The 24,115-nt window shown below is 37.5% G+C and overlaps 1 protein-coding gene and 4 long non-coding RNA genes across 8 annotated transcripts in view; 2 read left to right on the top strand and 3 right to left on the bottom strand.

Moving 5' to 3' along the window:
* ANKRD17 (ankyrin repeat domain 17) overlaps positions 1–23,766 on the bottom strand; it is a 182,527-nt gene extending 158,761 nt beyond the window's left edge. For all 4 annotated transcript variants that reach the window (XM_028848507.2, XM_028848508.2, XM_028848511.2 and 1 more), the window contains exon 1: positions 23,243–23,766. In XM_028848507.2, coding sequence (XP_028704340.2) covers positions 23,243–23,635 — 393 coding nt within the window. In that variant the 5' untranslated portion in view covers positions 23,636–23,766. The remainder of the gene's footprint in view (positions 1–23,242) is intronic.
* On the top strand, positions 353–1,917 carry LOC144341161 (uncharacterized). The gene is made up of 2 exons (XR_013417913.1): positions 353–468; positions 923–1,917. It is a non-coding gene; the product is annotated as an uncharacterized LOC144341161 (long non-coding RNA).
* Positions 361–5,459, bottom strand: LOC144341162 (uncharacterized). Its single transcript, XR_013417914.1, has 2 exons — positions 5,305–5,459; positions 361–471 (listed from the first exon to the last, which is right to left on the bottom strand). It is a non-coding gene; the product is annotated as an uncharacterized LOC144341162 (long non-coding RNA).
* LOC144341160 (uncharacterized) lies at positions 14,323–19,520 on the bottom strand. The gene is made up of 2 exons (XR_013417912.1): positions 15,871–19,520; positions 14,323–14,832 (listed from the first exon to the last, which is right to left on the bottom strand). It is a non-coding gene; the product is annotated as an uncharacterized LOC144341160 (long non-coding RNA).
* On the top strand, positions 17,668–24,097 carry LOC144341163 (uncharacterized). The gene is made up of 2 exons (XR_013417915.1): positions 17,668–19,525; positions 20,956–24,097. It is a non-coding gene; the product is annotated as an uncharacterized LOC144341163 (long non-coding RNA).
* The last annotated feature ends 18 nt before the right edge of the window (positions 24,098–24,115 follow it).

Below are 24,115 nucleotides of genomic sequence, written 5' to 3'. Positions count from 1 at the left end.
TGATGAAGTCCTTTTGTGCCTCTTAAGGGTAGTTTGACTAATATAATAACATCTGTTCCCACTTTTCAGAATTATGACTTAATTCAATCTTTAAACAATATCAGTGGGACACTGAGAAGAAAATAAATTAAAGGAATGTACTAAATCCACCTTTTTTTTTCATTTCAGTCAATAACTATAAAATAAGCCTGAATAAATCGAGTTATACCTTTAAAATTTGTTAAACATACAATAAGGAAATAGCTAATAACTTTATTTAGTATATCTTATTATCTCTTTACTAGTTTTTTTCTAAGTCAGGATTCCAAAAGTTTCAGAAAGAAAAAGAAGGAAGACGGGAAGGTTGGTAATGATTTAAAATTTTTTCTTTTCTTTTTTCTGTTTTAATAGACACAGGGTCTCACCATGTTTCCCAGGCTGGTTTCGAACTCCCGAGCTCAAGCAATCCTCTTGCCTCAGCCTCCCAAAGTACTGGGATTACAGGCGTGAGCCACCATACCCAACTATAATTTAAAATTTTCTAGCAAATTATTATTTTTTAAAATTCTCTTATATATGACAGAAACCTCTCAAAGAAAAATTCTGTAGTTACTGTTGCGATTACTGGGGAAAGAGTAGAGGAAAAGGCTAGTCAATAACTCCTCAATGGATAAAAAACAAAATCCAGTACTCCTTTTTCAGACAGGGTTTCACTCTGTCACCTAGACTGGAGTGCAGTGGTTCCATCATTGCCACTGTAACCTTAAATTCCTGGGCTTAAGCAATCCTCCTGCCTCAGCCTCCAAAGTAGCTAGGACTACTAGTACATGCCACCACACCCACCGAATTTTTAAATTTTTGTAGAGATGGGTTATTGCTATGTTGACGAGGCTAGTCTCAAACTCCCAGCCTCAAGCAATCCTTCTGTCGTGGCCTCCCAAAGGGCTGTCATTACAGGTGTGAGTCACTGCACCCAGCCTGAAATCCAGTACTCTTGAGCTAAGGTTCATATTGCATGGTTCACACCTCACATACCTACCCCTCAAAAACTCTATACCCCTCAATTGGCAAAATGTTGTATGATGTATTTAAGTAAATGTTGGAGAAGAATAGGTCTACATTTTTCATTACAATCTAACTAAAGTCCATGACCTAAAAAAGTAAAGAAAATTGATCCTGACTGGGGGAAAAAAAAAAAAAATGACAACTTCATTTCAAAATATTACATAAGAACTAAATCCAGAATCCAGTAAAATGTCAAAATAAGTAATAAATTACCTCCAACACAGAAGGTAGTATAGTGTGCTAAATAATGTAGATTACCTCCATTCTTTAGAAAAACTCTGTTAAAAATAAATCATTATCCCTAAGGTAGATGAAGACAACAAGGTTAAGTAGTAACTGTCCCCAAATCACAGAGTATTAAAGCAGGATTCAAAAGTAACTTGCCCAACTTGATTTCAAACTCTTTCCATACCATGCTTTTTCCAGGAGAAATAGTGTAAGAAAAGAAATACAAAGGCATTGGGTTATTTCAGAATTAAATGTAACTTTCTTGAAGCACAGAAATTGTTAAGTATTCATATGCCTGTGGTTTAATGAAATTGGAATCTGGCCCTTCTTCCTACTTGCTCTCTGATCAAGGTTTTCAGAAAAACTTCTGCTTATGGTAGTGAGGTCAGGAAGACCTTAGTATGTAATTAAGATATATGAATCTTAACATTCTAGGTTGCCTAAGCCAATGAATGGGTACCCTGGCCAAGCAAAGCTGTTCTTCTGGGATCCCTAGGATACAAAACAAAACTGCTCATGCAGAGAAGACAAAAAGCTGCAATACCAAGCCTGTAGAGTTTTTTATGTGTTAGCATAAAAGACAAAAGGATCTGGTGATTAAGCTAAAGTAGGTTAAGGACCTCCTCATATGAAAAAACATCTCACATACTAAGGCACATTCACAACTTAAATCATATTATAGTACTTCGATCTGGCCAAGAGAAGCCAGGTACTGAAGTTTGGGTTGCAGCGAGAAAGCTGGACTGAGTGGTAGAGAGGATCTTGGACTGTGAGGTGGGAATCTGGATGTAGAGTAAGAAAAGGAAGAAAAGGCACAAGTGAAAGGCGTCCATAAAGTGAGTTAAGAGATACATTCTAAAGGTCCTGAGATTTAGAAAACAGCATGATCAAATCTTTGCCTTCATACTTTTCATTTTATCTAGAACCCTAGTATTATCTGCTAAGCCTACACCAGAGACACCATAGGCATATGGTTTGCTTTCACATTCCCAGAAAAGGACCTAAGAGTCAGAAAAGGATGTGCATTTCCCATAACCCTTATCTCTCCCTCTTTATTAACAGTATGATAAAGTAATACCAATTTTTAAGTTCTCAAGGAATTTAAGAACATATTCTATATAAATTCTAAAAAGTTAATAAATTCAGAATATAATCTGAAAAATGGCCTCTAATCCAAACAACTATTATGTGAACTCTTTATTACAGAATCCCAACCCCTTATCTACTATCAGCTCCACCTAAAACAATTAACCAAAATGCACAATTGGAACAGAAAATATCTACTAGCAATCTATAAATTCAATTAGATAACTAAATTTAATAGAATTAGAAATTTAAAATAAGAGATTTTCCTAAATAAAAAACAAATAGCCAACCCTCTTAGTAGTCAGAATTTTCATAAGGCTATTTTTATTCATACTTCAGTTTTAACAATTAATTTATGAAAATCCTTATAGGTCACAAACATTTTCACAAACATTAGGTCACCTAACCTCCCTCAAAAGAAAGTATTACCAGGCCCCTGTTATGGGAGACTGAGATATTTAGTTTTTACATGTCACACTCAACAGCATGAATTAAGAGGTGTAGGAGGGTCTAAAACAGCATTCTTCCCACCTCACATTTTGAGCACTTACTGTAAGAGGTCATCTACAAGGTATGTATTTTGATTTGATGTTTCAAAAATAGTGAAGAGTAACATACCCATTTATTCCACCTATGAAATCCATCCCAAGATCAATCCATGAATTTCCCCAAGACAGGGTTTAGGGAAACAAGATGAAATAAAACAGAGCAGTATTAACTAGCTACATTCAGGTAAAGTGTTTTGGAGTAAGGAGGTCTTCCACAACCCTCCTTACTCCATCATTTCTCTCTGGTTATTCTACTTGGGGATAGGTCACCATACACAAATTTGAGTAAGATGGTATTCATGCAGATCTGTAAAGAGGACCTAGAAGCAAGATGAAATGGCTAGTGAACTCTACAATGCATACAAAACATATTTCTTGAGCATAGGGAGGCCATAAAAGGATAGTAAGGAAGTAGTACAGTATGAGTTAAGAAAGCAGACTTTCATATGAGACTACCCATGCTGATATTCCATTTCCGTCATTTACTGTGACCTTGAACAAGTTACTTATTCTTTGCCTTGATTTTTTCAACTATAAAATGTAGATACTATGTACCTCTTAGAATTGGGAAGATTAAATGATATGCAGCAGTGTAATACACATAAACCAATTAGAATTGTGGCTGGCACATAGTAAGCACTCACTAAACTATTATTAGGGTTAAAATTATTCAATGTGCTAGGTGTTACAAACACCTTCAGGAAAGAGGTGATACATGATCTGGCCCTTTTATGGATAAAGTAGTCAACAGAGAGGGATATCCAAAAAGAACAGATACGAACATGGCTTGAAAGTTGATGTTTGACCTAGCAGATCCTACACCACTACAAAATCACTAGTTTTTAAAATATGGTGCTGACGCACACAATAAAATGTCAGTTACAGAAACAAATTCCCATACCTTTAGTCTAGCAGTTTTACCTCTGGAATACATCTTACCACAATACAGAAACAATATAAAAGAGTCCACTTCAGTATTGTTTCTAACAGCAGAACTTTGGACACAACCAAAATTTCCATAAACTGGAAAGCAATTAAGTCCTGATACCTGACAAGAGAAGACTCACAGCCATTTAAGGAGTAAGATAACTATATGTGTATTAACATGAAAAGAATCTATGATGGACTATTAATTTAAAAAGAAAGTTTCAAACAATATTTTTACAATGATCTCATTTATGCAAAACAAAATTACATAGATACATCTGTATATGTGTGAAAGTGCACAGAAAAAGGCATAGGATTACATACACTTAAAATTTATACCTAGGGATATAAAAAATCTTCAACTCTTATTCTGTATCTTCCTCTACTGTTTAAATTTTCAGTTCACATTTACTATATGATTTAATAAAACTGGAAAAAGATAATGCAATTTTCCTTTAAGATTCCTCCAATATAAAAAAATTAAATGGATAAAAACGAAACATTACTCAGTTTAACATTTGGTGAAAACTTTAGACAAGTTTGGTTTAAAGGATATCACCCCCTCAATAGAATTAAATTTATCTACACTGTATCTTAAAAGGATATTATCCCCTCAATAGAATTAAATTTATCTACATTGTAACTTATACAAGCTCTTCTTTTTTGACATTTTCTGAACAGCAACTATGTAAGTTTTAAATCACTCCTAGTTCATTTGAAATATATAAAGTAACCAGTGAAACTTTGTTCTTTAAAGAACATTGTAAAGATAGTGCAAGAGAACTACAAAACAATCATAGTTTATAGGTCCTGCAATAATAATGTATAGAGATTTTCAAGTTCAAAGACAACCTAAGGACATCGTCAAATCAGTAAGAACACTATATAGATGCTGGCATTGCTTATATCTTCTTCATACAAGTACTTCTTTACTAGAATCTGTAAGGGAGGGAAGGAGGAAAGAAAAAAAAATGTCAAGCCTGTTTAGAGGTTTAAGCAATAAAAGAAGAAAAACTGCTTCAAAAGATCACTGACGGCCAGGCTCAGTGGCTCAAGTCTGTAATCCCAGCACTTTGGGAGGCTGAGACGGGCGGATCACGAGGTCAGGAGATCGAGACCATCCCGGCTGACAAGGTGAAACCCCGTCTCTACTAAAAATACAAAAAATTAGCCGGGCGAGGTGGCGGGCATCTGTAGTCCCAGCTACTCGGGAGGCTGAGGCACAAGAATGGTGTAAACCCGGGAGGCATAACTTGCAGTGAGCTGAGATCCAGCCACTGCACTCCAGCCTGGGTGACAGAGCGAGACTCCGTCTCAAAAAAAAAAAAAAAAAAAAAGAAAGAAAGAAAAAGATCACTGACTTGGCTGGGCACATGGGCTCATGCCTGGAATCCTAGCACTTTGAGAGGCCAAGGCAGGAGGATCACTTGCGTCCAGGAGTTCTAGAATAACTTGGGCAACATATCAAGACTGTCTCTACAAAAAAAAAAAAATTAGCTAGCTATGGTGGCATGCACCTGTAGTCCTAGACATCTGGGAGGTTGAGGTGGGAGGAACCCTTGAGCCCAGGATTTCGAGGTTGCAGTGAGCTATGATCACGCCATTGCCCTCCAGTCTAGGCAACACAGTGAGACCCTGTGCCTAAAAAAATTAGAATTTAAAAAAAAACACATATTAAGTGGAAAACATCTAAAATTTCTTTAACCATAAAACCCCACATTTGTTAAGTAGATGTGAGCTACTTAACAAACACAGGAAACTGCTTAGTACAAGCAACAAATTGTACTATTCAGGCCTTCAGCTTATATAAATTCAGTACTTATTCTCTTTTTATTTTTATTTTTGGAAATGGAATCTTGCTGTGCCACCCAGGCTGGCGTGCAGTGGCACAATCTCGGCTCACTGCAACCTCAGTCTCCCGGGTTCAAGCAATTCTCCTGCCTCAGCCTCCCAAGTAGCTGGGACTACAGGTGCATGCCGCTACACCGAGCTAATTTTTTTGTATTTTAGTAGAGACGGGGTTTCTCCATGTTCCCTAGGCTGGTCTTGAACTCCTGAGTTCAGGCAACCTGCCCACCTCAGCCTCCCAAAGTGCAAGGATTACAGACGTAAGCCACCATGCCCAGCCCAAATTCAGTACTTATAAAGATGTATATACTGAGCAGATATTTGATTTACTGTTTTATTGTGGAAATACATAAAATCAAGGCATTATTCAAATAATGAGGAGAGACTATGAAACAGGTAAGTCAACTGATTAACTATTTGGAAATACAAGATTAAGTTCCTATTCCCCTCAATGAACCCATATAAATTTCAAATAAACGAATAAAATGTAAAAGTTAAGAGGCCCACTAGCCAACAGATGGAAGCAACCCAAACGGTCCATTAACTAATGAATGGGTAAATAAAATGTGATATATATACACAATGGAATATTTAAAAGGAAATCCGGTCACATGCTACCACATAAATGAACCTTGAGAACAGTATATTAACTAACATAAGACAGTCACAAAAAGACAAATACTATGATTCCACTTACATGAGATAGACAAATTCATAGAAACAGAAAATAGAATGGTAGCTGCCAGGGGCTGAAGAGGAGACAAAAATGTGGAATTGTTCAATGGGTACAGAGTTTCAGTTCTGCAAGATGAAAAACTTGTGGAAATCTGTTCCATAATAATGTGAATATATTTAACACTAACGAACTATACACTTGAAAACAATTAAGACGGTAAATTTTATGTTGTTTACCACAATTTAAATTTTTTTAAGTTATTATTTTTACAAAGAGGTATGTATTAAATTACTTAAGCCACTTTTTAAAAAATTACTAACTATAAAAAGATCAAATAAACCACTTACTCTAACTCCTTTCTAACATTTCAGTGGCAAATATGGTTAAAAACACAACATATAAGACTAAAAGGAAAAACGACTCAGATAAACTGAATCTGCAAAATGTGTATCTTTACAAAACTGATGTAAGGAAAAAATACTTACAGTTTCTTCAAATAAATTTGAAAAACTAACATGAATAATCTTCATAGAAAATATAAATTAAAATATTAATGACACTAAATCCAACAGTGCATTAAAATAATTCATCATAACAAGTATTCAAAACACAATTAAAATTAGGAAATCCTTTATTACAGTTCACTATATGGACATATTGAAGGGGCAGAGAAAGAACTGACCATTTCAAAAGATACCAAAAATGCATTTGATAAAATGTAGTACATTATTTCTAATAAAACTTAAGTAACTTAAGAAAAAGAGATGTACCCTAAATTGAAAAAAGATACCTGCATTATACTTACTAGTAAAACAACAGCGCTCCCATTAAAATAAGAGAAAGACAAGTATAACCTCTATTACCACTGACATTCAACGTTTTGGTGGTGGTTCAATACTCACGCAGTAAGAGAACAAAAACAAACACAAGGGACAAATACTGGAAATGAGAGAAAAAAATAATTTACTAGAATCAATAGGACATTTGAGTCAGAAACTTCAACAGAATACACTGAATACAAGAATTCAGCTTAGCGGCCATACACAAGATTAAAATATGCCAATCAATAGCTTCCTATACTCCAACAATAACTAATTAAGAAAGTATAGTGGAATAAAATATACCATTCATGATAGCAGTAAGAACTATAAAATAATCTGAAATAAATTCCACAAGAAATGTGCAAAATCTACACAAAAACTAAAATTTTATTAAAGACAGATGAAGGGGCTGAAAATACACAAGTATGCCATGTTTACAAATGGAAATATTCAGTATTATACATGTATTTCTCTCCCAAATTAACATAAATTTCAATGTATAATCTGATAATATTTTATGGTCATGTATAAAAGATGATTCTAAAGCATGTCTGACATGTTAAATGAACAATATCCAAAACTCTTAAGAAAGAAGCTCAATGAGTGAGAACTGCCTTCTAAGATACCAAACCATGCTAACATCCTAGGCTGAATCATATGAAACCAGATATTCAATGACTTTTGGCTTATAAAAACAACAATTTCGCAAGGTTCAACTGTGAAATTCACTGAAATTCTCCCACCTCACTTCCACCCACAAACTTCTTTCCAAGTAGTAAGAAACAGATGTAAGAGTTTACTAAATATTTAATACTAATAAAGCTTGGTGAAAAACCAATAGGACTCTTTCCTATGTTTCACTACAGTGCAACTTACTCAATTAAGGCAAAAAACTAAAAGGGAGGTAAAAGAAGTGGTGTAAGGGGAGAAAGTTCCCTCCAACAATACCAGACAAAGAAGGATATCTAAGCTGAAAACTAAAGGATGAGAAAAAACAAAGAACCAGGGGAACAATACACTAGGAAGAAAGTAAAAAGACCCTAGCTAGAAAGTCTGCATGTTTCAAACCCAGGAGGGTCAGTGTGAATAGATGACAGTCAAGGAACTGGAAGGGCTGGAACAAGGAGCAGCCATACAAAGTTCTGCGGGTTAAGTTAGGAGTTTGGATTTTATTCTAAAAGCAATGAGAAGTCAAATAACAAATGACATTTCAGAAAGATTAGCCTAATGCTATATGAAGAATGAATGAAGTATGGGGATTCAAGAGAAAAAGCTAGGAGATCAAATTAGGAGGCTACTATGAAGTTCAAGTAAGAAAATAGCCAGGGTTAAGGCGATGGTAGTGGAGAAGGAGAGAAGGAGAAAAACTCAAGACATATTTTGGAAGTAGAATGGACCTCTCCTAGTCTACCTCCTACACAGGGTAGAGAAACATGACCTAGTCCTAAACAAAGCATCTTTTTCCTTAGTGATAGTGGCTGGTTCAAGAATAGACACATGACCCAAGCTTGGCCCACAAGATTATTTCAGGAACCAGGAATGACTTTCATTCTTGTTTTGGTAGTCATAAGGACAATATAATCGTAGAATTGTATCAGTAGAAAACATTAATTATTCCCCAATATTCACAGTCCCCTTCTTTTAGCAAAAGACTACTTCTCCACAAGTTTTACATGGGTATATGGCCACTCAGCAAGAGCTAAGCCTTAGATATGGCTGTGTAAGAAATTTCTGGTCAATGGGATATAATGGAAAATGATGTTGGCAACCCGTTGGTCAATTCCTCAAAAGGAAGTTACCTATGTTGACCTTTCTGTTTCTTATTTCTCTAGTATTAGTTTACTAGGGCTACCATAACAAAATATCATAGACTGGGTAGTTTAAACAACAGACATTTATTTTCTCACAGTTCTGGAGACAGTAAGTCCAAGATCTGGGTGTCTGCAGATTTGTTTCTCCTGAGGCCTCTCTCCTTGGCTTGCAGATGACCACCTTCTTGCTGTATCCTCACATGGCCTTTTCTCTGTGGGCATGTATCTCCGGTGTCCTGTGTTCAAATTTCCTCTTTTTAAAAGGACATTAGTCAGATGGATTAAGGCCCACTCATATGACCTGATTTAACCTTAATTACATTTTTAAAGGACTTATCTCCAAATATAATCACATTCTGAGGTACTTGCGGTTAAGGGCTTCAAAATATTAATATTAATGTTGGGGACACACAATTCAGCCCACAACAGGCTGAAACATGGAAATGATGCTAGTGAACCACAGTAGATCTTGTAGATGAACACTCCAAATCAGAGCTGTCCAATAAAACTTCCTGTGATGATGGAAATATTATACATACGCACTCTCCAATATGGTAGCCACTAGCTATACGTAATATTTAAATTAAAAATTTAAAAAAATTCAACTCAAATCCTTAGATGCACTAGCCACATTTCAAGAGCTCAGCGGCAACTTGTGGCTAGCGGCTACAGTATTTGACAGCACTGATTAAGGGATGGTGTATCAAGTGCAAGACAGTAGGTACTTAGATGTGTGAATAACCTGAAGGTCTACCTCTGGAGTAGCACATAAAAGAATAACAAATTTCTATCTTGCCTGATATGTCTTGGAATCTCTTTGTTCAAATGATCCATCCTATACCTTAACTAATACAGTTAATTGGAAGTGACATGCTGCTCTAACAAACTCCTAAAATCTCTGGAAAGGCTTAGAGAACAGGTAGCAAGGAAACATCTCAGGCTGGAGATCTAATGACCTGTGCTATACAGTTGCAGAACGTTTAGTAAAACTCTTGCCTGCAATAATTGGAAGAGCACATCATATGCCTACTAAGTCTGTAGTTCTAAGAAAAGCAGTTAGAAAAACTCGAAATACGGTGTGTGTTGGCTATTTAAAGATCAACGAGAAAGATCAATTCACCTATAAAGCAGTTTGCAAGCACAGACAGACACGAAAACAGTGCTACTAAAAAGAAGCTTTCTCAGTGGCAAACTCCGACCTACAAGAGTCCAGTAATTTGGGGCCTCTCAGGGTGGAAAAGGCAGCTGCTTCTGTGCTCTAAATACCAGGAAGTAACTTTGTGAGTTCAAGGGTTCTCAGTCAGGTAGTAGCAAAGATCAAGTTGAGAGTGTTGCTTTTCCACCTGTGACGGTTTCTTAGCAAGAAGAGAGGACAGCAGACATTTTGTAGCACAAATGCCTTCTCTCAATGATTCAGTCAAATGCTAATCTAGGTACTTCTGTGAGGAGATTTTGCAGATGTAATTGAAGTTCCTAATCAACTGACTTTAAGCTAGGGTGATCATCCTCAGTGAGTCTGACCTAGTCAGGTGAGCTCTTAAAAGAGATCAGGTTCTTCCAAGCATATGAGACTCCAAATAGCAGCTGAATCTACAATTGTTCTCTCTTCGCTGTATCTTCCCTTCCTGACTGCCTATGGAGAACAGCTTCAGCCTAAGCCCATGGATTCCACCTTGCCCACAATCTTCTCCCACTAACTGCCTGCCGTACAGATTTCAGACTTGCTTAGCCAGCCCTCACAATCATGTAAGCCAATTCCTTGTAATAAATCTCTTAATACATAACAATCATATATAAATCTACTTGCTCTGCTTCTCTGGTTAAACTCTTATTGATACATCATCGAAGACTCTTATTTCAGATCCTCTAGAGGTAGCCAGGAAACCTAAGGGAGAGAGGAGCTAGCCTAGCACAGAGACCAGTAAATAAGAGAATCAGCAGGTTTCCAAAACTTATGACTAAGAGATATTTTTCTATAGTTAATGTTACATGGTCCTGATCTAAGAAAAACAAAACAGAAATCTATTATGTTTTTGAAAGAGTTTTACCAACAAGCTACATTACTGGCCTAAAAATCTTACACTTGAACTTTAAGTAACCCTACAGGCCCCGCATCTATACCAACTGGTAGGGGGCTACAAAAGTTGTGCACTTCCTAGGGATGTCACACCCTCCAATGCCTACTACTTCAAATGTGGCTAAGGAAGATAACAAGAAAGAATCATCTAAAGAACTAAGCAAAGGAAATAGACAACAGTGAAAAGAGCATTCCTCTCATAGAGGAAAACCAGTACAACCAAGAAACTTACTCAGTAGCCAAGGCGAAGTTGTCACAACTCCTCCCCAGAAGGATTTCATTATTAATATGTACCAATGACTGCTGTGTACTTCCTATTCTTCCCTTCTCTAGAAGAGTTTTCATTATGATTATCCTATTCCTACTCACTACTACACAATGGTTTGGGTGAAAAGAGGGAGAGATAGTTTATTGTTTTATGGATCACTAGAATTATCTGAATTAAGAGGAAAAGCATTTTGTAGATTTCTTTCACTTGGAGCTATATGTAGTAACTAGATGGGACTTTGAATTGATTCTCTTGAGGAAAGAAATGATCAGGTGTTGGAAGAAAGGTTTGTACAAATGGTAGACGGCCAGAAGGGTGAGCCCAATTCTCAAAAAACAAAGGGTTAGGTTGCAGCTGTAAACTGAGAGTCACTGGTATATAGATATATAATGACACAATAGTTAAAATCATCTAAATGAGACCAGATACAAAAGAGAAAAGGGTCCAATGAAGTAAATAAAGTATGTTTGCTATGCGGGGTAGAAGGAAGCAAGATGACCAACAAAAAACAGTGAGGTAGAAACAGGAGAAGGTGGTATTACATGAGCAAAGAGAGGATTACGTTTTAAGAAGCAAGAATCAGTCAACTGCTATAGAAAGGAGTAAATAAGAAACAGACACAAGAATTAAATACTATATCCAAAAAGAGATCCATGTATCTTTGAAAAACAAAGTACAAAAAAGAATTTCTAAGAGTTTTAAAATACCGGAGTGAGGAAGTTCTCCAGAAGTCATAAAAGAATAATACATTTTACTAAACAATAAATTTTTCTATGTTGTGAAAACAATGTCAAGGGAGAATACTGTAACACATAACACTATGAAAAATTAATACTTATAATTACCACCAACAAATCACTAAGAAAAAGACAAGACAATCCTAACAGAAAAATAGGTAAGGGACAAACCAGGAAATTTTCAAAAGACATCCAAATGAGGATCAAAGATTAAAAAACTTATACTCGATGTTGACAGTAATCAGAAAAATGAAAACAAAACACCATTTTTTGTTTAACAGATTTTTAAAACTAAGTAAATTAACCACATCTAGGAACATTCTCATACACTGCTGATGTAAGTAAAACTTGAGAGTATTTATCAAATTTAACATGTGCATACTCTAGCCCAACAATTCCATTTCCAGGAATCCATCCCAAAGAAATAGTTTAATACTCAAAAATAACTGTACAAGGATGTTCACTTCACTAATAGCAATGTAGTGAAAACAATCTAAATGTCTACCAAAAGATCAAATTATGAACATATGTATTATGGAACATTCATAAATAATAATGTAACAAATATTAACATACTCTCACACACACACACGCACTCAGTCTCATCAAGAAACAAAAATTTGATATACACCAACTGTTAGCAGCATTTACTCTAAGAATGGAATAAAAAGCCCTATGTATTAGAAGACATTTTTGTAAGTATAAATTCCCTCATTAGTTATATTTTTAAATATATAAAAATCATAATCTGAAGACTCATCTCTTCAATTGATATATTTGAAGAAAGCTCATCAATAAAAATTTCAGCAAGCAAAATTTCTAAGTGGTACCTCTGCTCTTGTGATAATTTGATTACTACCTATCAAGGAAAAAGAATGAAAAGACATATTTCAGGTAATGATTAATTCTGAAGAGAGAATAATAGGTGATTTTTCTATTCTTTAAATCTTTTTGAGTTTGTCAAGTTTTCTGCAAATATGTGTTTCTACAAATAGGAATAAATTAATGACTTACATTTAATTACATGTAACGCTGTATTTAAAATCTTAAGAATTTTCATCGCACACTGTCTTGTAATTCAATCTCTCATATCTTAACCTATCTCCACCTGCATCAATCACAAGTATATTAATATAGATACTCTCCTTTCTTACTATAAAACCTTCAAGGTAAACTTAGAATGGATGACTCTTTAGTATAATCTAGTTGTCAAGGACACTCTAGAAAAATCATACATACAGACCTCATCTTAAAAACAAACAAAATATCAAAAATCAGAGTATCGTAGAAGACACTCATAAAAGACATAAACTCTACCCTACAAGCATTCAAAAACCAAAACAAAATGATCCCTATGATCAAAAGGCACACAGTTACACCAAAAATGAATATAGATGCGCAAAAAAAGTACAGGACTTATACAGGGCTAAAATCATCTTCAGTTTTACATTATAACTAGTTTTATCTCTACAAAATTTAAATTTTATGAATCTAGAAATAATGTCTCCATTTCGTCAAAACCCTTATAATCCCTAGGTAATTTTGCTAGGTGTTAATAATGCTTCTTAAATAAATTTAGTTCAAAGAGTATACTAGTGATAATTATCACTATTATCTAATAATCATAGCTAATAAGATTAGATAATAGCTAATAATCATATGGAAAACTGAATTCTAGCTAAGTTTCCATGTATGTAAGTTTTACTAACTACAATATGTACAAAGTAATTTAACTTATTCATGTTTAACATATACAGCTATAATTTTAAATATATTTTTTTTTCACATTCATTGGGAAGGAAATAGTTGAGATTAGACAATGAAAACAGCCACACATAGGAGATACTCAATAAATGTTTGTCAGGTAAAAGAATTAACTCCTGTAGGAGTTAATTCTAGTATGTGCTATACTAGAGGCTTTGCAACAAGACCATTTTCATTATTAATGCCATAAAAAGATAAACATGACATAGAGAAAGAAAGAGACAACAATGGGGTTAAAGGCATTTGTAACACCAACTGTAACACAAACAGGTGGGCTTCCTTTTCTTGTCAATCTTCAGATTTAGGTTGACAGGAAAGAGGGAAAGGAAAATAGATCTCTATGGTAACATATATTTATTCCAAATTCAAAACTAATGGAACCAACCTTTCCACTTCCAAAATAGGTTTCAATCAAATGTTTTTAAGCTAATTAAGAGATGATCCATAAAGAAACCAGACCACGAAATAAGTTTAGAACAGGTTCTTATTTCTTCACTTTTGTATTTTTCTTTTCTATTCCTTTCTTTCGTGGGGGAAGATGGGGATAAAAAAAGTGAAAGGTTAAATTAGGCAAGCTAATAGTATTTTTGGGAAGAGGAAATGGGGAGGCAAAATTCCCTGCAAGAGATGCACAGCCATAAAGTAGTTTCCTAAGTGTGCCATTTCTAGAATGTACTTTCAAATAATCTCAAGAAACAAAAAATGAATTTATTTTCTAAACTGAAATAGCACTATCTGGTACACATTACGATATTCTCTATGTTATAAGGAGTTTGAGTATGAAGTAATAAGCAATAAGAATATACTTAAATAAAATCGGCCAGGCGCTGTGGCTCACGCCTGTAATCCCAGTACTCTGGGAGGCCGAGGCGGGCGGATCACAAGGTCAGGAGTTGGAGACCAGCCTGACTAACATGGTGAAACTTCGTCTCTACTAAAAATACAAAAATTAGCCGGGTGGTGGCACCCGCGCCTGTAGCCTCAGCTACTCGGGAGGCTGAGGCAGAAGAATCACTTGAATCTGGAATGCGGAGGTTGCAGTGCGCCGAGATTGCACCACGGCACTCCAGCCTGGGAGACACAGCGAGACTTTGTCTCAAAAAAAATAACGTAACATAACATAAAATAAATAAAAAATAAAGAAAATATATTTAAGTGAAATCTACAGTCCTCCTCAATCATGGATTCCATTTCCAGCCCTACCATCATTTTTAACCTATCCCTCTCTAGACCTTCTCGTTTTAGTCATCATTTTCATGGTACAGCAGCCAAAAATATACATAATCTATTTTGTGCAGATGTAGCATAGCATTATTTAAAATGTGAATTATGATTCCGGTTATCGCCAATGCCTTAAATTCACCCTACATTATACTAAGCTTTTACGAAAAAAGCATGCTGTATTTCAGATCATTTACTCAAAACACATTTTTTTACCCTTGACTCACAAAAACCTATTTAATATTTTTCAATTTATTCTTAACAATCTTGCTGCCCATTCTTATCGGCATAATTCACTCTGATTTGCAAGTTTTGAGAGATTTCACTATATATCAAAATTGTTTATAAAGGCTGCGTACAATAGCTCACACCTGCTAATTCCAGCACTTTGGGGACCGAGGCGCCTGGATCACTTGGAGCCGGGAGTTTGCGACTAGCCCAGCAAATATGGTGAAACCCTGACTCTAAAAAAAATACAAAACAATGAGCCAGGCGCAGTGGCTCACGCTGCAACTCCAGATACTCGGCAAGCTGAGGTGGGAATTGCTTGACTCCGGGACGCGGAGGTTGCAGTGAGTCGAGGTCACGCCACTGCACTCGAGCGTGGACGACCTTGTCTCAAAAAAACAAGAAAAAAAGAGTTGTTTATAAAGACACTAATAATGGCTCCAATAGGAGTTCCTCAAGTACTCTAATGGTTTTTGTTGTTATTGTTGTTGTTTGAGACAGTCTCACTCTGTTGCCCAGACTGGAGTGCAGTGGCACGATCTCTGCTCACTGTATCCTCTGCCTCCTGCCTCAGCCTCCCAAGTACCTGAGACTTACTGGCGGGAGCCACTACGCCCCACTAATTTTTGTATTTTTAGCATTCTGATGTTTCAAACGTAAAATCTTCACATTTTCTTCTCCCGGCTCTTTTATCTCTAGTCTCACTCAGAAGTAAACTTAAAAATTAACCCCAGGCTGGATGCGGTAGCTCACGCCTATAATCCCACAGCATTTTGGGAGCCTGTGGCAGGAGGATCACTTGAAGCCAGGAGTTCAAGATCAGCCTGGGCAACAAAGTGAGACGCCATCTCTACACACACACAAAAAGGTGACCCCTTTAAAACATCATGTAATGTTTACGAGTTTCACAGGACAGAAGGCACTCTTAAGTTACGCTTTCAATAATCAGAGCTATATTATTTGAAGTTTCACAGCATGCTTGGGGAAAATAACAGTTAATATTTCCCTTTTCAATAACTGAAACCCCAAATTATAAATCATTATAAAAATAATACCTATATGGTCCCACAACTCTACATCCCGTCATGAATGACTAATAATAATTTCTAAAGACAAAAAAAATGTTAAGAAGTGAAGCACTGTTAAGTCAGAAAGGGTATTTTGCTTCTGGGTAAGAAGTAGATGGGCATAACTCTACCAAACAGGTAAAGTTCAACGGACTAGAAGGGTATTCGCATTTACCCACCACCTTCAATTCCCTAATGACTTACTATTTTTTTTGAAAAGATGAAAGCTGAAAAAAGTTAGGTTTGGTGTAGGTTACACCATGGATGTTGGTGCCTCCTACTGGTCCTAACAAAAATATAGTGGTACCAGTAGGCACTACTTCACATACCAATGTGAAGTAAAAATTCCTTTTCACCGGTGGTCAAGTATGGAAAAATTATGAAGGTCCTCATTAAATCTACATTTTTTAACCCACTAAATTATCCTTATAAAAATTCAGATAAACTGTCATAAACACAACTGCACTGCATCAAGGACCTAAAAATTGTTTTTCTAATCAACTGGATGGCATAATCAGGTAACAGCAGAAGCAGGCTATAGTCTAGTGAATTTCTGGGAGTCAAAATATGCTACTTTGATGATTATTAAACACTGAAAACTTTCACAATACTAATTCCAGTTAAGTTGGTGAGGTTAAAAATGACTAAACTAAAAATAAGGGTTCAATTAAAACATCCCACAGGGGTCTACTGTAAATAATAGCTGCAACCAAGTTCTGTTACCTCAAGACTTGAAGTCCCAAAGATTTCCCACACTAAGTGGCTAATAAAGAAATGTTTATGAGTTATTCTTACTACAGAGATGAGACTTCATGAGAACCTAGCAGAGATGCAAAGACTTACATAAGACACATGGTACTATGTAGTAGGAGATACAAAGATGAGTAAGACGAGGCTTTTGCTTTCAGGTATGACAGTCCACAGCACACAGTGTAAACTGCTTCATTAATTAAAGGGCAAAACATGAAGATATAAAAGAGAGTAGGCATAGGCTGGTTTACCAGAAAGATGAGATCAATCTTGGACCCACTGCTTCACAAATAGGCCTTCTTTGTTATCACATTATCTGCTTAGTTAGAAGCAGTTTCCAAATCTGTACTTAGAATGTTTAAAAGTAACAAGGTAGAAGGGAGAGGAGGGGAGTACCAGACCTCTTAGAGGATCTAATGAAAATTCTGCACATATACTATGGGGCTAGGGCAGAAAGGAAGAAAAATAAAGCCCTATAAGCACCTTCGACAAAATATTTTGTTTAATATCAGAGGATTCACAGCTTATCCAGACCCCAAGTTAACAATCTCTATTTAAAAGAAACATTTTTTTTTCAAATTAATAAGGAAAGATGACCTTGAAAACTAAATATTATGAAAGGCAAGGAAGAAGTCGTACATTGCCTCTAGAAAGGGTAGTTTTTCAGTATGAAGTTTTCATCTTGTTAACTTAATTCTAGGTGGTGGGAATATGGATTATTTTTCTATGCTTTTCTGTATTTCTTGTTTTCTTTTTCTTTAGTGAATTTTTCAGAAGAAATGGAAAGAAAACTTGGGGTGACCAACTTGTCTTCAATGGCTGTCCAACTGCCGAAAAGCATCTTCCCTTATACAAGCTGAATTTGCCAATATCTGAAATATGGTACTCAACACCATACAGCATGATAGAGCGTATGAATGAGAGAATAAATGAATGAATGAGAAGGCTTTGAATCTAACAGTCCCAGGTTCAATTCCATTCTGACATTTATTAGCTATGTGATCCTGATGAGGTTGCCTAAAATCCTTCTACACCAGTATGTTTACCTGTAAAATGAATATTCCCTGCCAACACTTGAATACTTCTAAAACTCACACGTTATTCAAGATGTACATTTAACCACTTAGGCTCACTCTCATACCTCCCCAAACTTATATTTATTCATTGGTGCATTTTTAAATTGAGGTGTCTTACAACAGTTTTGTTCAACATTGCTCACCCAGTATAGCACAATACCTAGCACATAGTAGGAACTCCAAACATTTATTGAATAATGAAAGAAATATAGTAGCACCTACTTCATAGGGTTACAGCGAGAATAAAATGAGAATACGTGAAAACTGTATTAACTCATTTAACTCTCATAACAATGTTATAAAGTAGAATCTACTATCATTATCATTTATACCGTTTACATGAGAAAATTGCAGTAGAGATTTAAAAACTTGACCAAGGTCACAAAGCTAGTAAATGGTGGATCAAGGATTTAAATCCAAGCTCCAGAACCCATACCTTTAACCTTTACCTAGCTTTCACAAACAGTAGGTACTGAATAAGTATTCATTTTTATTTACTCATTAAAAATTTTAGGAGGCTTAAGGTACTTACCAGGCATTCAACAATCAATTCGTATTACTTTAACTGGCTTTCCCCTTAATACTTACAGAAGATCATCATCGCTAAGAAAAGGAATTAAGAAATTAGAAAATGTTCAAATCTAAACTTCAGCTATTTAGAAGCCCTGGATCCAAGGGAAGAAGTTCTATTCCTTCTCTTCTTTTCCTAAATGAATGCTGAATCCTCCCTAAGTACTAGTTATTCACTGAAAATGTTTTGTTTTTTTCTAGTACTGTGCTTAAGCAGGAGAGAAGACAAGATAAATTATAATTAAGACAGACTACTACTTCAAAGATCTTAACATCTAGTTTACAAATACTGCTACATCAATTAAGAGATGAAACAAGCAAGCTTCTCTGGGCTAATCTAGGATTCCAAGCATCACAAAAGAGGAATTTAGATAGCACTTTTCCAATAAAAAAAAAAAATTTCCAAATGAAGCTGAACACAGCCTAATTCTGAAATATTTTTTCTTTTTCCCTCATTTTCAACTCTCATTTTCTGTCTGTAAACAGATCCTCCCTGGCCTTGCAAATCCTTTCAATACTAAGTCAGTACTAATTCATTTATTGGCTCCCTTTGTCTAAAATTTCTTCACCAGGTTTATCTCTTGATTTAGTCACAGGTTACTTACAAAAATAGATGAAATTCTGATCAACTCCTACTGTATTTATACTTTAAGCATCTTCAACAAAAATGTTTTCCCCCTTTGAATTCCGCTTTAGAAAATACTAAGATCACAGTGCAGAGTGGCTCACACCTGTAATCTCAGCACTCTGGGAGGCTGAGGCCAGTGGATCACCTGAGGTCAGGAGTTCAAGACTACCCCGGCCAACACGGTAAAACCCTGTCTCTACTAAAAAGACAAAAATTAGCCAGGCGTGGTGGCAGATGCCTGTAATTCCAGCTACTCGGGAAGCTGAGGCAGGAGAATTGCTTGAACCTGGGAGGTGGAAGTTGCAGTGAGCCGAGATGAGACCGTTGCACTCCAGCCTGGGCAACAAGAGTGAAACTCCGTCTCCAAAAAAAAAAAATACTAAGATCATTCAGTCATATTCAAAAATGCATTTAACAGAATGTAATGTTATTTCTGAAATAAAGTATCAACTCTTAAAATTATAAGGTTTTTTTCTTGTAATAGTCAAAAGCAATTTAATTAATTCTGTCCACTAATTTGAAAGAGCATCATGGCTTTTATGTTAGAAAATACATTTGTATTTTCCATATTGGTCAGTCACTCACTGAAAACCAAGAAAATTATGCATTTTCAATTTTACATCTAAGATTTTGTGTCAAATAGAGGGGGAGAGGGAGGCAGGAAGCTCTTGGTCTTATTTGTTTCCAGGTATACCCAAAGTTATGCAAATTATCTAAGACATGATTAACCTATTCTGAAACACTTTTAAGTAAAATCCTGTTCTCAATAACCCACTCCAATGTCTTGGAATTATATTCTTATTGTTCAACATTTAAATGAAGCTCTTATTTAAATTGAATCTTGTTTCCTTCCATTTTTCCCTTTTGGGCGGATACAGAGATTATTCAGATAGCATTTCTTTATAGCAAACCTATATATTTTTGTTAAATTAAAGTTATCCTTTCAGGTTAAATACCACAAAACCATAACCTTTCATATTCCTTCTTAATCTTTTGATGATTTTTACTGGAAGGATAATTTTAAAGATCATTTTATCTACTTTTTTTTATTGTGTAGCCTATAACAGAATGAATTAGAGAAAAGACAACATTGTGATTTTAGCCACAAGACTTCCTAGCTCCAGAAAGTTAGGCTTCTGCTGACATGTCAGTAAAATGGTAATTAAAAGAAAAACATTACACAACTCACTCCATTTAGCTTACAGTTTTATTTGTCTTTACTTTGGTCAAAAGATGAAAATGGGGCAGAGACAACCTGTACACCTTTTTGTCTGCTCATCCCTCATCTGCATAAATTTTTTTAATGGGTACACTTTTTTTTTTTTTTTTTTTTGAGACAGTCTCGCTCTTGTTGCCCAGGCTGGAGTGCAATGGCGCAATCTCGGCTCACTGCAACCTCCACCTCCCGGGTTCAAGCAATTCTTCTACCTCAGCCTCCCAAGTAGCTGAGATTACAGGCACCTGCCACCACGCCTGGTTAATTTTTTTGTATTTTTAGTAGAGATGGGGTTTCATCATGTTGGCCAGGCTGGTCTCGAACTCCTGACCTCAGGTGATCCACCCGCCTCGGTCTCCCAAAGTGCTGAGATTACAGGCGTGAGCTACCGCGCCCGTCCAATGGGTACACTTTCTTACACGTATTTCTCCTGACTCATCTTCATAACAAATGACAAACCCATTGTTTAATACCATGTAAGACAGGATAAGGTATGTTAAAAACATAGAAATACTACCATAGTTGGTCAAAGTCAACATAATCATTCCTATATTATGAAAGGAAAACAAACCTGACCCACAAAATAAACACACCTACAAACTTACAGCCATTCTTCATGATTTAAGGAATTACTAAAAGTTCTGCTTATTAGGCTGTATTCCAATGGACAAAACTACCTAGGTATGTGAAGTTTGCAGCAGAATATCCCAGTGAGTAGTGCATTCAACTATCATAACCTGGCTCTAAACCAGAGCTTAATATTTTCAGGAGAATTTAAAATTTTAAGTAATGGTATTCTGCCTACAGCTGCATGATTGTGTTACCTTGCCATTCAGTAACTATTTTTCTGAATGATGGCAGAAGGGTGATAAAAGGAAATAAATTATCATTAAAAAGTGTACAGGTCTGAGCCATTAGAAAACTTTGATTTCTACTTTTGCTACTACCCACCACAACCACCTTCCTCTAAACCTTGTTTTCCTCCTTTTTAAAACAAAGGGTTGACTTATCTGTAAAACGTTTCTCACCTTTGAGAAGAATCATACAATTGAATGATTCTAAGTACCATAACAAATTTTATTAGGGATAAGGATCCCATCACATCTTTCTCTTCCTTGTTTCACATGCAGCCAGAGCAACACACTATTCTAAACATCCAAGTAGGCCAATATAAGTCTATCAATATAAACCTATTCTCAGAATCCAACAGGCTAAAAGGGAATAGAAACAAGGAGGGGCATATTTTTGTCATACATACTTGAACACTTAATATCTCTACCTACGTAACTTCATCCAGTCTGAGATAAAAGAGAGTCTGGTCTTCTACAAATAGACATGTGTCAAATCCTTTAAAAGGTACTTCCCTATTTCAACAGAGACCAGGATTCAATAAATCCAATGTTCAGAAAACCAGACTTGCATCAAAATAAGTTCCATGTTTGTGGAAGAGAATAAATAGTAAGTGTTAGTTCTAGACGAATCAGTTGGTCTCCTCTTAGAACTAAGTTTAAAATCAGTCTTCAAAGCTGTTTTCCCTCTGCTGATAAAGATTTCCCTCTCCAGATAAAGATTTTTCTAGATTCTATTTCAGGAAGGAGACAAGAGAGTGATAAAAGAGCTAATAACTAGTAAAGCTAACTCAGTTGGTTGTCAGTATGGTATGTTTTACTGAGCCTTTGGGTTGTAAGGGCTTCTATGAGGAATAAGGTCCTGCAACGCCGCCTGTCTGTGGACCCAAGAAAAATTACAAAGTTATTATGAAACCAGATCACTAGGACAAACCGAGAGGCCTTCCTATTCCAACTCACCACAACCAGGCCTGGCTCCAAAGCCGACTCTTTGGCTGTCCCATAGTATAGGACAACAGGTCCTAGCTTAATTCTAATTCACTAACGAGACATTTGAAGACATGTATGTATGTACGTGTAAGGATCAAATATATTTTTCATCCACTTACAAATGTATATGGTCATTTATAATTATTTAGAGTTACTGATAAATGTATACAAATACAGCATCAGCTCATCGAAAATCCTTGGAAGATCGAGGAAGTGAAGTTACTTCAGCAGCCAGGATAGTTACGAAAAACCCTGCAGAACAGTATGGAAAAGTACAGCTTCTCACGTGTCCCTCACATACACAAACACTTAGCTCTGAGTCCATTACAACCTTACGTCCCCCTCAAACTGCTCCCCTCCATCTCATAGCTGGGAGAAGTTGAACAACCTCCTAGTTGGTCCCCAAGAGACTCATCTACCTATTATTTTACTCCTCCCGCTTTGATCCCGATCCCGTCCCAGACTAAGGTGGCCCTACTGGCCCCAGGCAGATCACCCCCCCCCCACCCCCCGGCGTGCAAACTGGGAATCTAACCAATTCCCTCCATCCTTAACCATGTGAGCCATGCCATGATAACAGGCTGTTCACCAACTCTGTGAACTCCGTGGTCCTCCCACCCCCACGTGTCAGCTACCCTCCCCCACATTCCCACACCTCACGATTTAGGCCGAGGGAAGAAAGGGGGCAGTCGAAAGCCTGGCCCCTAAGAGATCAACCCACTGGAATCTGTCCCACTGAAAGTCCCCTCCCACCTTCGGCCCCTATCCCTTACAGTCCCTTCCTCCCTCCTTCCTTGGAAACCAGGCCCTTGCCTCAGAAACCTCCTCTTCCTCGTCGTCGTCGTCCTCTTCTTCCTCGCTGTTGTTACTGCTGGTGCCGCCGCCGCCACCTCCGCCTCCACCGCCGCCTCCACCGCCGCCGCTGTTGTCGCTGTCGCTGCTGCTTTCGCTGCTGCTAGGGGGTCGGCAAGTCCGGTTACGCTTGGCCTTGTGGTGCTGCTGCTGCTGCGGCTTCTTCTTCAGGAGCAGGTCGCAGACTCGCACCATCCCACGAGGAGACGAGGCCGAGCGAGCTCCGCTGCTGCCGCCAACGCCGCCGCCGACCTCCGCCGCCGCGGGGGGGCCCGCCACAGCCGCCACCGCCGGGGGGCTCCCTTCTCCTTCTGCAGCCGTCGCCGCCGCCACCGGAACCGTCGCCTTCTCCATCCCCAGGGAAAGAGGGAGGGCGCGGACGGGGGAGGGGCGTGGGGGCTACGCTCTACCGCGACTTCGGCCGCACTGGGGCCGACACAGCAATCGGTGCCGTCTCCGCCGCCACCGCCTCGGTCACCTCTACTGCCGCCGCCGCCGCCGCTCCGCCAGCTCTCACCTCGTCTCGCGATACTAAGGGCGGGGAGCCTGACGATGGGAGGGAGGGAGAGGGAGGGAGCAAGGGAAGGGGGTGAGGCGTTTAAGAGGGATACCGGGTGTCGGGAGAACCAGAGAAGAGGAGACTAGAAAGCCGGGGAAGTGTGCCTGGGGCACGTTCCGAAGGGGAACGGCGGGGACAGATAAGGGGGGCGCGATTGCAGCCGGAGCGCCCGCGAGCTCCCGGATTTCTTCTCTTTCCTCTCTATTTCCCGCACACACAGCCCTGCAGCCCTCCCTTCTTCCTTCCTGGCTTGTGATTAGAACGCAGCCGCAGAC

The sequence above is a fragment of the Macaca mulatta genome, chromosome 5, assembly GCF_049350105.2.
Source record: "Macaca mulatta isolate MMU2019108-1 chromosome 5, T2T-MMU8v2.0, whole genome shotgun sequence".
NCBI lineage: Eukaryota > Metazoa > Chordata > Mammalia > Primates > Cercopithecidae > Macaca > Macaca mulatta.
The sequence above is the reverse complement of the archived record's forward strand: the minus strand, read 5'-3'. Positions and strand labels throughout refer to the sequence as shown.